At 37.3% G+C, this 14,974-nt stretch overlaps 2 protein-coding genes across 3 annotated transcripts in view; both read left to right on the top strand.

Annotated features, from left to right (window-relative positions):
- The window catches only part of LOC113114360 (uncharacterized), a 575,280-nt gene that overhangs the window by 430,699 nt on the left and 129,607 nt on the right, over positions 1–14,974 (top strand). The window lies entirely within an intron of this gene.
- LOC113114378 (uncharacterized) overlaps positions 1–14,974 on the top strand; it is a 77,822-nt gene that overhangs the window by 23,580 nt on the left and 39,268 nt on the right. The window contains exon 2 of the mRNA XM_026281302.1: positions 12,006–12,341. Coding sequence (XP_026137087.1) covers positions 12,006–12,341 — 336 coding nt within the window. The remainder of the gene's footprint in view (positions 1–12,005; positions 12,342–14,974) is intronic.

Genomic DNA, 14,974 nt, shown 5'->3' with positions numbered 1-14,974 from the left:
TCATTGAGCGAATCAAGCGATTAAGAAGACTGCGCATGCTGACTGAACTGCTGTCTGTGAAGAGAGAAATGAACACCGAACCGAGCCAGATAATGACTCGTTCACGAGTCAAGAACCGGTTGCATCGGTTCTTGGATGACCAGTAACGTTAGTTCTTTCTGACAGTTCGATTCAATAAACCAGTTGAAGAAAACAGTTCACCGATTCTTTTGCGCTCGATGCAATGGCGTCATTGGCGTTGACTGCACATGGGCTCATCATAACATTAACACAGAATTAGTTCAGAATCAATCACCAAAAGAATCAGTTCGGTTCAGACGCTCTGTGTTTCGGTTTGCTTCACGCTAAATCACACATGCGCAGTATCATCAGCTCCTCGGTTCACGAATCGGACGCGTCTGACAGAAACGGTTCTTGACTCGTGAACGAGTCATTATCTGGCTCGGCTCGGTGTTCATCTTCAGTTCTCTCTTCACATCAGTTCAGTCAGTGTACTGTTTGAGTCAATGAATTACTCCAGGATATTGGTTTGTTTTAACTCAGAGGGAGTGTCAGAAACATTAAACAAGTTAACAGCTTAATTCATCTGTGGATTAATGCGCATTGGAGACGCGAACTGTTTAAAACGATTCAGTTCGATTTGGTGGACTGTTTCAAAAAGATCCTGTTACATCAAACGATTCGTTCGCGAACCAGATATCACAAAACTGCTTTGTTTTTAACTGTCTTACAACAGACACGGAAGAGAAGACAATGCTGAATAAAGTCGTAGTTTTTGCTCTTTTTGGACCAAAATGTATTTTCGATGCTTCAAAAAATTCTAAATGACCCTCTGATGTCTTACGTGTTTGAAACAACATGAGGGTAAGTTATTAATGACATCATTTTGCAAATTGGGCTAACTAACCCTAGTAACCATTTTTTGTTTACAAGAAGTTACAGTCAAAGGAATTGTGATTGTCCTTTAGGTTAATCATTTGAAATAGTAAAAACAATATGTTCAAACTTTTGACTACTTTCTTTAAAGGGGGGGTGAAATGCTAGTTCATGCATACTGAGTTTTTTTACACTGCTAAAGAGTTGGATTCCCATGCTAAACATGGACAAAGTTTCAAAAATTAAGTTGTACGTTTGAAGGAGTATTTCTGTTCCAAAAATACTCCTTCCGGTTTGTCACAAGTTTCAGAAAGTTTTTTTCGAGTATGGCTCTGTGTGACGTTAGATGGAGCGGAATTTCCTTATATGGGTCCTAAGTGCGCTCTTCTACTGAGTAACCGAGTTACTTCTATCAAGTAAACAACATGCGATGTTGTCATCAAACTGCAGTTTCCACATGTACAGCTTAAAAAAAAAAAAGACGACAAAGTGGAACTTAGTCATTTTCCAAAACCGCTAAGCAAATATATACAGTTTCAGTACATACCACATAGCATACCGCCTTTGCTGATGCTGCTCTTGTTAAATTTCAGCCTCTGGATCTGTGTCACAGCTTCCACATGCTCTCAACTCAAAAGCCTACTAGCGCTCGTGATTCTTTAGCTCCGCCCACACGTCACGCCTTTAGGCGCTCGTGTTTTTCCGGGAAAAATCGTGTTTTTCCGGTACAGACTATCTTTCTCTTATAAATATAATAAAAATAAAGACTTTTTGGAGTTATGAAGGATGCAGTACTACTCTATAGGTACTCAAGATTAACAGGATATTGAGTGAAAACGAGCATTTCACCCCCCCCCCCCCCCCTTTAATAGCTACATAACACAATACTTCTACTTTTACTTTCAGTACTTGAGTAGTAAATTTTAAAATAGACTACTTGCAATACTTAAGTACAAAAAATGTTGAATACTTTAGTACTTCTACTTAAGTGTGGTGCTTAAAGAGCACTTCTACTTCTACTCAAGTCACTTTTTGATAGAGCACTTGTACTTTTACTCAAGTATGGTTCTCTAGTACTTTATACATCTCTGGTACTGTGGAAGGATAGAATCGTGTTTTAAAGAATTGCGTCACAAAGTCGCTGAAATGCAACAGCTTTCATGGAAATTAGTGGTCACAGACTTCCTCCAAAATGAACTTGAACTTCAATATAAGAAATCGGGTTTGATAGTTCATAAACTTATGTATGATGGTCATTTGAGTCAATACGCTGAAGCACTCAAAGAAGCAAAAACAAAGTACTACTCATTTATTATTAGTGATGGTGCTGCAAACCCAAATAAGATTTTTAAGACAATCAACAGCCTTCTTGCACCAATCAAGTCACCAATTTGTTCCTCCGTACAGGAGTGTAACAAGTTTCTCAGTTTCTTCATGGAAAAAATTGAAATCATCTATAAGTCTATCAGTTTGGTACCCTGCTCTGCAGTTCCTGTGATCTTTCCCCCTAGTTTTCCCGAAAGTGCATTTTCTAGTTTTAGCATAGTCACTAATGATTGTATTCTGAAATTAGTGATGGCAATGAATACAACTACATGTACTCTTGACCCAATCCCAACATCTGTTCTAAATGGATGTCTCTCGTCAATTTGCAAACAACAAATCCGGACTTGGACAGGTCTGTCATGGGGTTCCTCAGGGATCTGTAATGGGTCCTATATTGTTTAGTGTGTATATGCTTCCTTTGGGACAAATTATTAGGAAATATGGTTTGGGGTATCACTTTTATGCAGATGATACGCAAATTTACATCAGCTCCAAGTCTGATCCTACTCACACCTCAACAGTTCTTTCAGAGTGTGTGCTGGAAATAAAAACACGGATGCCCCATAATTTTTTAAAACTAAATTCTTCTAAAACAGAGGTTCTACTCATTGGCACACCAGCAGCTATTCATAAGGGTAGTAATCTTAATTTGACTATGGATGACAGTGTAGTACTTCCATCTGCTCAGGCTCGTAACCTTGGAGTAATTTTTGACACTCATCTGACACTAGACTCTCACATTAAGAACATTACAAAATCTGCTTTCCATCACCTCAGAAACATTGCAAGAATTAGGCCTTTCCTCACTCCACCCGACGCTGAAAGGCTTATTCATGCATTTGTTACTTCCAGGATTGACTACTGCAATGCACTATTCATTGGCTTACCTGCTAAATTAATCAAACGCCTGCAGTATATCCAGAATTCAGCTGCTCATATTCTCACATATACTCCATCACGTCAGCATATCACAGGCGTGCTTTATAGTTTGCATTGGCTTCCTGTACAGTCACGTATCGTTTTTAAAACTCTAACATTAACTTATAAAGCTATACATGGAACTGCCCCTTCTTATATTTGTGACTTAGTCACCCGATACATGCCTTCTCGTTCCCTTCGGTCTGCTGATTCCCCTACTCTTCAACAGCCTCCCTATAGATTAAAATCTATGGGGGAGAGAGCTTTCTCTGTTGCTGCACCCAGGTTATGGAACGCGCTCCCCATTGCTGTTAGAGAAGCTCACACAATAGCCAGTTTTAAGAAGCTGTTGAAAACTCATCTTTTTAAAATTGCTTTTATGGACTATCAGTAATATTCTACTATGTTGTACTATAATGAATTGATTTATACTTTTTTTTACTTTGTATTGCATTTATTGTAGTTTTTGAATTGTATTTGTCTGTAGCGCTTTGGGTTCTAGAAAAGCGCATTATAAATAAAATGTATTATTATTATTATTATTAAAATGAGAAGAAGAGGGATGAAGATGCACACAAAGTTAAACCACAACAGCTCAGGAAGAGGAAGTGGCAATGGGCATACATGACCGTGTGCAGAGAGTTCAGAGCTAAACCACCACCCTTCATTTGTGGAGATAGTGTACAGGTGAGAAAACCAATGCATTTACCAAAGGCTGGAAGAAAGTTCACTGTTCCTTTGACCGTGAATAAAATACTGTGACCAAGTACTTATGTTTTGAGCGATGGACAGAACTTGTCTTTGTTTCCAGAAAACATTCAAACTACTTTAGAGGATGGGTTAACCCTGGAACTGAGAGAGTTGTGCTTGATCCAGTTAGGAGTACCCAGGCTAGACAGCCTCATGTGTGGTTAAAAGACTATGTAGCACAGTAAGAGAAAAGAAAAGAAGAGAAAAATAAGACAATACTTGTTAAGAACAGAGAAAGAAATTTAGAACCTTTGTTGAATGGGTTCATGTTTTTTTTTGTGTGTGTGTGTGTATTAATTTGATATGTTCTAAGACACCAGAAGTACATTTATGGTTTAAAGGTAGAATTCATAAATGGACTGAAATTACGTTGAATAATCCCTCTTAAGAGGTTCTGTTTTAAAGAAAGTGGAATGTTATGTCCTGTTCATGTTTATAAATTGCAATACTGGGTCAGTCCACTAGTGGCTGCAGGAGTCAATGTTCTGTGGGGAGGAGGAGCAGAAAAGGAAAAGGAATGAAAAAAGTGTTCGTAATGATGTGAAACTAGGCATTCTCTCTCTCTTTAATTCTTCATCACGAGTCTTAAACATTGCAGTTTCATTGATTATTAAGGAATGATTCATTAAGTTAAGTTCATATAAATCAGATTAAGCTAATTTCAATCCTGTTTTTCTGAATGAAATGAGATCAGATGGCTGTGAAAGAGTGTAGTTGTAGTTTTCTCCTGCAGGTGGCGCTCTCTACATCAGCAGCTCTGAGCAGCTACACACTCAACGAGTCCCATGAGTCTCTGCTCCAGTCAACAGAAGATCACAATCCTCTCTTCATTCACATGTGAACTGACTAGAACTGAGTCAAACAGCAGCACACACTCAATACACACAGCTGCATGTAGAGCTGATTCTGCTTTACTCTCAATCAAACTGACCAGAGCATTTCATTAATACAGGAAAGATACTGTTTTATTTGATCTGAAACACAATCTGTGATGTAATTTATATAACTAGTTGTTTTACTGCACTCAGAAACAAATCCTTTCAACTTCTTACTTCCAAAACAAGATTTTTTGCACTTCTTAGAATATGTGCCTGATACTAGTTCTTTCTCTTAGTTTCTCTTGTTTCAGATGTATTATAGTGCAAACTAACAGGATGTGTCTTCCCCCAGAAGAAGAAACTTCCTCTTTCCTCAGTGAAGCAGTCAGAGGTTTCCTCGTGTGTCAGTCGAGTGTGAGTCTCGTCGTGAAGACGCTTGTCTTGATGAGAGCCAGAACACAGACGATCTGAAGCAGCGTCACACTCTTCTGCTGGGATTGAGTTCTTCTGAAACTGGACTTTAGAGAAATGATGCTCATCTTTGGACTGATGCTGCTGCAAACTGCTGCATGTGAGTCACTTTCACATCAGACTCTTATGATGCTGATCAATCAGATCAGTCTCTGACATAAAAACATTTGAGTTACAATATTAAATTAAGAGTCTGCAGAGATCTAGTTTAAGAGTTTTCAGATCTTAGTTTGAGTTACGGCGGTTTCACACTGCAAGCGTGTTCTGCATTTGAGCAGTGTTTATTTTTTTTGGTGTGCATGTTAATCAAGTGAGTGTATTTATAGCAGGTATATACATTTATAGCGTAGTGTGAGCAGCAGTGAAGCTAGGGTTTCCGGGTCATGTCTATTTTTGTTGCGTTGCTGAGACTCAAAGTGACAGCCCACTTTTGATGGACACAATAAACATGATTTCACACACTACGTGCTAATATGCACAGAATAAGTAAGTCTAGTGTGTTTTAACACAAATTGGATGATGTCAGGAAAAAATAAATAATTAAAAAAGAAGATTTACCCATTTTAACTTTAAATTTTTAATTGCCATAAGAAAATTTTAACTTAAAAAGAAGGAAAAGAAAGAGAAAGATTTTATTAAACTCACATACCAAAATATGCATCTACAACATGAACCTCTATATAAACCGAAACAATGATAAATTGTAAATGAGTTCAACATTCTGCAACAAATATTTTTCAGATTTTTGATAATATTTTAATTCGTAAAGGGTAACATAGGGTCCAATTCACACTAATAACTACTTGCTTATTAGCATGTCTATTATTAACATATTGGCTGTTTATTAGTGCTTATAAATTACATATAATGCATGACATCCATAATCCTACCCAATTCCCTAAACTTAACAACTACCCTATAAACTATTAATAAGCAGCAAATAAGGGGTTAATTGAGGCAAAACTCATAGTTAATGGTTAGTTAATAGTGAGAATTGGACCCTAAAATAAAGTGTGACCTCGTAAGGTAAGCATTATATATTAAAATCCCTCGCATGGATTTAGCAGGCATGTGTCATAGACTGTTTAAAAACACGGATGTATTGTCTGTGACAACACCCGTAGGCTACTGACGAGCGTTTTTTAAGCATGCATTTTTTTTTTTTTAAGTTATTTAATATTTTGCAACATTAGTGCACCACCCACAGGATAACACAAGGACATCTCTGCCAAATTTTTTGTCCACATGTGTTCAGAGATGGAGAGTCAAGTGACCTTTCCCAGCGATGCAGACCTAGTCTCTCGAGCTCTTCCTCAAAACCTTCTTTAAACTATATATTTCAACTAAGACCTCGACGATTTCACTACAATTTGAGTATCAAATGTCGGCCGATAGAGTTGTACGCAAACGGGAGTTGGTAAACTCGCCAGAAAAGAAAAAATCGAAAGAGACTGTGATCTGTTCGGTTAGCATTAGCAGAACAACAAGAAAAGTTTGATGCTTCTATTTTGGCAGCTGTAAAAGCAGCGATGGATAGTGTGGTAGTACCTCAATTGGCTGATCTACAAGCTCAAATTAAACAAGCAAATGAATCTGTGCATAACATGATTGTGGACATAGAACATCTGGGCAAAATCGTACATACAGACCAGTCTCGACTCGACTCTCTTCAAGCAACAGTGCGGGCTAACAAACGAGAAATACATGGTCATGATGAGCAAATCATATTTCTCACCAATAAACTCACCGAAATGGAGGACAGGAGTCGGAGAAACAACCTGAGGCTGGTGGGCTTAGCAGAATCCCTAGAGGGCTCAGATGCCATAGGCTTTATAAAAACGCACTTGCCTCGATGGATCCCCTCCCTGGCTGGACGTGAAATAAAAATCGAGAGAGCACATCGGCTGTACAACAACAGTGAGAAAGAGAGAAATCGTCCGCGCACACTTATCTTTAAACTGCTGGACTATGCCGACCGTCAAGCCATCTTGAAGGGGGCCAGAGATGCCTTTCCCATCACTCACGACCAGCAAACTTTATCCTTTTTCCCTGATGACAGCGCTGCCACAGTCAAGAAACGCGTGGGGTTCAACGATGTGAAAAAGAAAATGTCCTCTGTAGGCTTGAATCCATTTCTTTTATACCCAGAGGAACTTAAAGTGACCTTTCGACGCAAAAGCTACAACTTCAAGTCTCCAGAAGAAGCAGAACGATTCGTCAGCACCATCCAAACATCCATGGCATCTCCATCGGCGTCTTCACTCCCGGCTTCCCCGACTAATGCAGCGACCACTGATCCTGGCACCCATCGGAACCCTGGATCAGAGATGGATACATCCCAACCCCAGGACTGAGAATTCATCATGCCAACGTTGGGCAACGGACTTTTTGAACTTATATGTTGACGGGTTACATAACGGTTCTAACAAAGTGGTAAGAATACTGTAGAATAGGTCTGAATATTTAAATCACAGAGTTGGGTTTGGGGGCGGGTTTGCATGCTGTTTCAAGAGTCACGACTCATAGAAAGTTTACTTTTCTTCTAGCCTCGGGGCTTAGGCAGTGCCTTACGTCCTGGCGGCTTGACTCTTTTTTGTACATAGTTGTTATGGTTTTTGCCGTCATCTCGTTTATTTTCTGACTTGTTTCGCAGAGGGAACCTTGTTTATAATGCTTTAAAATCAATCAATAGAAATGCTGGCTGTAACGTCACGAATTATTTTGAGTTATACTTATTTACTTTATGGGCGACATTAACATAATTAGCTGGAATGTGAGAGGCCTTTTTCCTGATTAAACGTACCAGGGTTTTAGAATTTTTATAACGCCACCGAGCGTCGATCGCATTAATCCATGAGACGTACCTCAGACTTGGAGATGTGCATCGCTTCCAGAATAGGCGATATAAAGTGATTGCGCACTCATGCGCAAATACTAAAACAAAGGGTTTTTTGATTTTGGTCGATAGACACTTACAAATGACAGTAGACTATGCAGAAGACGACGGTGGTAGATATGTTCTAGTGGTTGGCACTGTTAATAACACGCGGTTACTGCTGGCTTCCATCTATGCCCCTAATGATTTTGACCCGAGGTTTCTGTCATCAATTCAAAGTAGCTTACTAAAATTTCCTGACACTGAACTTATAGTAGGTGGTGATTTCAACTCAGTAATAAATCCTGCTCTAGATCGTTCAACAGGGAATATCTCTGGTCTAGCTTCCTCGAATGCATTAAATACTTTCATCAAAGACTTAAATCTAGCAGACATCTGGCGAATTAATAATGACGGGGCCAAAGATTTTTCCTTCTACTCAGCACGCCATCAGACTCACTCCAGGATTGACTACATATTTGTTTCTCCGTCATTGATCAGTAATATTCCATTTATTAAAATGCTTCCCGTCCTTTTATCTGATCACTCTCCTATAATTTGCAATTTTCTTCCGTCCTGCCCAAAGCCAAAACTAAACAGATGGCGTTTTAACACTACTCTCTTAACAAACTCAGATTTTCTGGAAAAATTAAAACAACACCTTAATGATTTTCTGGAGCATAATAATGTATGTGACAATCCACAAGTATTATGGGAGGCATGTAAATGTGTCATAAGAGGGTTCTGCATATCTTTTTCATCATTCCAGAAGATAATAAAGAGTAAAAGATTTAATGAACTTGAACATGAGATAGAATTATTGGAGAAACAACAGAAAGATTTGTCCACAGAAGATAGGGCAAACGCACTCTCTGCACTTAAGGGGGAATATAGTGCTTTATCTCTCCAGAAATCTGAATTTATTCTGCATAGGACTAAACAGAAATATTATTTCCATGGAAATAGGCTTAGTCGGCTTCTTGCCTGGCAGCTGAAGCAGAATGAAGCTAAATCGTCAATAAATGTCATTCGAGATAAACAGGGTAGAGTGATAACAGATTCTGAGGGGGTGAATGAGGTATTCAGTTCTTTTTATAAAGACCTTTACTCATCAGATTTAACTTTTAATCAACAGAAGTGCATAAAGTTCCTCAACGCTATTTCTTTACCCAAACTGGAGCCTCATGACTCAGATTTTCTAGAGAGACCTCTCACTTTGGACGAACTGAAAAAAGCTGCAGAATCTCTCCAAAAAGACAAATCTCCTGGATTTGACGGATTACCACCAGAATTATACCTAGCTTTATGGGATACTGTAGGACAGTTGGCTCTAGAGTCGATACAATTTGCAATAAAAAATAACACATTTCATAGAGATCAGAAGACTGCTATAATTACACTTTTGTTAAAAAGTGGGAAAGATCCACTTGAATGTTCAAGTTATAGACCCATTTCCTTAATTTGTGGTGATGTTAAAATGTATGCCAAAGTGTTAGCTAGACGGGTTGATGGAGTAATTAACAAGCTAATTAATTTCGACCAAACCGGCTTCATGAGGGGAAGGATTGCTGCTGATAACATTCCCAGGCTCCTGCAAATTGTAGATATAGCACAAACCCTTCCAGTTGATTGTGCAGCTCTGTCGTTAGACGCTGAGAAGGCCTTCGACAGGGTGCAATGGCCATTCTTGTGGGCGGTTCTTAGACAGTTTGGATTTGGGCCTAAATTGATTTCCATGATTCAAACACTCTATAACACTCCTCTAGCATCTGTAATCACGGGTAGTCTTCAATCCGCACCTTTTACCTTGCATAGAGGGACAAGACAGGGTTGCCCTCTTTCCCCAATTTTATTTGCACTCTCAGTGGAACCTCTTGCTCAAGCAGATAGAGAACATAAACGTATCTCCCCCATCACCGTACTTGGCTCAAAACACTTCATCTCTCTCTATGCGGACGACATTTTACTCTTTCTCTCAGATATCGAAACCTCACTCCCCTCTGTGCTATCCTTGTTTGAGGAATTTAAGGACTTAGCTGGCTATAAAATAAATTGGTCAAAATCTATGTTGCTTCCATGAAACTCTGCAGCTCAAAAGGTTACACTTCCCTCAGGTATTCCTATTAACAACAGCATGCGATACCTTGGTGTTGACATATACACAACTCTCTCCCAAACTGTGAATAATAACTATACAAACATGCTCCAGAAGGTTAAAGGGGATATGCAACGATGGAGTATTCTACCTGTTTCGTTACAAGGGAGGATCTCCATTGTTAAAAATGAATATATTGCCCCGGTTCAACTTTTTGTTCTTCATGATTCCAGCCTCTCCCCCTTCAAAATTTTTGGATCAAGCACAATCCATGATCTCAAAGTTTCTGTGGAGTGGCAAAATGGCCAGAATTAAATCGACCACATTACAACGCCCTAAGTTAGAAGGTGGACTGGCACTCCCAAACTTAACATTTTATCATTTGGCTTTTCAAGTTCGAGCATTACGTAACTGGGCGGATGAGAACTCCATGGTGCCCTGGAGGGTAATAGAGGAAGCACTAGCAGTACCCCACAGATTGCAGGATCTTTTATATATTAAACACAAGCATCGGAAATTAAATGAAAGATTTGGAAACATTATATCATATTCCCTTTTAGTTTGGAGTAAAGTAGAGAAACTTCTTGGTGATGTGCCACAATATCATACATTATCTCCGCTTTGGAACAACCCACTCATTTTAACTGCAGGAAAACCCTTTATATTTATTTCTTGGGCGTCTAGGGGGATTAAAACTTTAGGGAATATATATGATGATAATGGCCTTCTCTCCTTCCAGCAATTACAGCAGAGGTTTGACATCATTTTTCCTTTATTTAAGATTACGTTCATCATTGATGGCTTGTGGTGTTAAGTGTGATGCTCAAATAGACTCTCATTTTCTATCAGGCTGGTTTAACTACAGCCAGTGCGCTCGGGGATGGGTTTACCAAGATATACAATGCACTCATAAATTCACTTAGTAAAACACTTCCCATTGAGGGGATTTGGGACAGGGAGCTCAATAAAACAGGTTCTCAACCAGACTGGCACAGGATTTGGTCAAATATAAATAACACATCTCGGAATTTAAGTCATCGATTGATCAACTTAAAAGTAATTCATAGATCGTATGTCACTCCCTACAAACGTTATAGAATGGGTTCACTATCAACCCCTAATTGTACTTTATGTCCGAGTTCTTCTGTTGGGACAGTTTTGCATATGTTTTGGGAATGTGTGAAAGTTAACACGTTATGGATTCATGTATGTGACATTATGGGTAAAATACTCAGGACTACCATAGTTCCAGATCCTTGTTTATGTTTGTTATATATAGAGGTCAAATTACGTTTTTCCATTAAATATGATATGAGAAATATCAAAACATTATTAATTAAAAGAGAAATGTCACGGTGTAATGGGATTCAGCAGAAAGTTTAGGATAAAGGCAAATTCTGACTTTAAGAAAAACATCTCATGTTAACATCCATAAAGAGATTTAGAGAGAAAAAAAAAACTATGTAGATTTTGAAAGTATGATATATTAATTTGAATAAAGTTACCATTAAGATGAATAAGACCATACAGACTAGTTTACATTCCGATGTTAAACAGACATTTTAAATTGAAATTAATGTTTAAATGTTTTATTTGAACAGTTATTTTGTATTACACTAAAACTGTCCAGTAATATGATTAAGTTCAGTATCCTGGAGTATTCTGGAGACACACAAATGACAGTTACTCAAGAGAAAGGAGGAGAGCATCTGTGTTTATGATGAAGATGAACAGAGATGAGATCTGTGAGATCAGAATAAGCCTGTTTGATGCAGTTCTTCTGTAAATCTGTAATTTGTGCCTGATTTAAGTTTATGATGTCTGTAGGTTTCAGTACATTTGTGTGTGTGTGTGTGTGTGTGTGTGTGTTCTTCAGGTCTGGATCAGTTCTGCAGGTTTGATCAGTCTGATCCCTGTTACACAGCTCTGGGACACAAACTCAATCTGATGATGGTGCAGGACGCTAGTAAATATGACCTGAAGATAACAAAGATAATAAACTACACACAAGATGATCCAGTTTGTAGAGTAAAGTATGACAGGATGAGGATGAGTGAATGTGATCTTTATAATAACAGACCTGAAGTGACAGTCATTAATGGGTCTCTGATAATAAACCGTGTGAACAGAACAGATTCAGGGAATTACAGATTAAGACTCGTTGACTCAGACGGCTCAGAAACATCTCGAGATCTTCAAGTGATTGTTGAAGGTACAGAAACTCTCTCATCAGACTCATTACAATCTCATGTTCTCCAAAGGTTTTTATGGCAGCTCATTATTGAAAGTCTGCAAGAATTTAATCTAATTAATATGCACTTTCCTTTGTACTAAGACTATTTTCGAAATGAAATACCACCATGTTGCTTACTATATACTATTTTAAAAAGTAATGTGAATGCATTTTTAAAAAATCATTTGCTGTATTGTTGTCTCATCACTAACATATTTAATTCAGTGAGTCCAGCTATCATATCAGTGTCTGTGGTGTTTGTTGTGGTCTGGTGTCTTCAGCTGATGGTTCTGTTCGGTCTGTTAGGAGCTTTTCACATCTACATGAGACACACGTCAGGTGAGAGACATTTATCATCATCATTATAGATTTGACATGCATATATTAAGAGTGTGAAGATGATGATGATGATGATGATGATGATGATGTGTTTAGGAAAGAAAGAGGAAGATGAGAAAGTGAGGATGAGAAGATTTAGAGAAGGACATGAACACACAGCAGAAGATTGATGAGAGCAGCAGCAGATCATCACATCTATGAGAAATAACTTCATAATCTCACAGATTCTCACATCAATCCAGCTTTCAGCTGCCAACCGCAGATCATATTATATAAACCAAGAGTTTTATTAAGACCAGGAGATATGAATTAAACCAGATATTCTATATGGTTATGAAGATTATTTTCTGGACATTTGTCTTTTGTAATAGTTTTAACCTGTTAAATGTCACCCCGTCCCGTATACGGGACGCCTACGTTGACTATACTATATCACAATCAAATCTAATCTAATCTTGACAAACTATATATCGTTGGAAAGGTCTAAAACTCCCAAATATATATTTTACCATTTTTTTTTTTTTTTGTTAAAAATTATGTAGGAAAAGTAATAGATGAATTTATGACAAGAGTGCACCCTCAGAAATCTAAATTACAAAAGGAGTTTTGACCTTTGTTTAAAAATACTACTTCCTCATTGCCTTTTTCTCTATCACATTTTAGGAATCATCAGAAGTTATATATCACTTGAAAACATAAAATCTCAAAATTCATCCTTTAAAACCCATTTTAAAATCAGACATTGCATTACCATGTAAATGGCACATCAAAATCATGTTACAAAATGTTTTCAGTCATGAATTATACAAATGTAGGTTTGTATCATGCACATTCAAGTGTATCTTCAAAAACGTGAGTGACAGTTAACAGGTAAATGCTTATATTATTATGTGTCTTCACACTGAATGAACTAGCAGCTCATTTATTTCATTACATGAAACCCCTTCTGATCATCACTGATACAACTTTTATTTCTCTGAATCAGATCAGTCACATTGAGTTTATTTCCATATTTCTGCTCTTGTTCTTTTACTTTATTCTGTTATGGTTGATTTCTTTCATTTACAGGTCTGTGAAGATGTTTTATCTGTTTGATGCTCTTCCTCTGTTTCTCAGTTTTGTAGTGTGTGGATTGGTTTCACTTGTAACATATATAACCACATTCATGCATTATTCTTCACAATATATTTTAATCAGAACATTGCTAAACATGCCTTTATTTAGACAATGTAAATTAGGATTTTATTATTTTTTTATGTGAAAATAAAGCACTTTGAAAAGAAACATTCAAGCGTTTTTATATTTAACACTTAATTAACATTTTATCCAACAGAAAGCACACATCAATGATTTTAAACATAAAAAAAAACAATAAATCCAGACAAAAATCCAATTTTTTACCAAATAATTTAATCTATAACTCTTGTTTCCTCCTGCAAATGTCACTCAGAACAAAGAAAGAGTGTTTGATCGCAAACTTTAAGTTCATACAGTTTAGAATTATATTATTCCTGAATTGAGTTTTAAAAGTTTATTTGAAGTTAAACATAATCTCTGTTATAAAACTATGTGGTTATAACAAAACTGTGTCTCATGTGGAGTAGTTTGATGACAGTCACTGTTCTTGAGGTAAATGAGGTCAACATTGTATTTCCAGCAAAATCCGACCCAAATAATCTAAATATATGGGTGATTTTCAGGAGTAGTGTAGTGAATCAAGAAAATAAGAATAAAAATAAAAGAGCAAAAACATGATGCTTTAATGTACTGCGATGAATTAAATATTAATCTGTTAAGTTTAATGGATTGAGTAATTTGTTAATTTTAATATTAACAAAAAAAAAAAAACATCATTAATGTACCTTTAAGGATAAATTAAGTTCATATAAATCAGATTAATCTAATTTCAATCCTGTTGTTCTGAATGAATTGAGATCAGATGGCTGTGAAAGAGTGTAGTTGTAGTTGTAGTTTTCTCCTGCAGGTGGCGCTCTCTACATCAGCAGCTCTGAGCAGCTACACACTCAACGAGTCCCATGAGTCTCTGCTCCAGTCAACAGAAGATCACAATCCTCTCTTCATTCACATGTGAACTGACTAGAACTGAGTCAAACACTACAAACAGATAAAGAGAGAAGGACCTGCATAATGGTTTACAATAACAATGTAAAGATTTGTCGTGTCAATTTAATTATTTAATATTGAACAGTTCAGTTCTTTTGAATTTCCCTCATTTGACTCCCAACAGATCAAAACATACATACAGTAAAGGA

The sequence above is a fragment of the Carassius auratus genome, chromosome 14 (genome assembly GCF_003368295.1).
Source record: "Carassius auratus strain Wakin chromosome 14, ASM336829v1, whole genome shotgun sequence".
Lineage (NCBI taxonomy): Eukaryota > Metazoa > Chordata > Actinopteri > Cypriniformes > Cyprinidae > Carassius > Carassius auratus.
The sequence above is the reverse complement of the archived record's forward strand: the minus strand, read 5'-3'. Positions and strand labels throughout refer to the sequence as shown.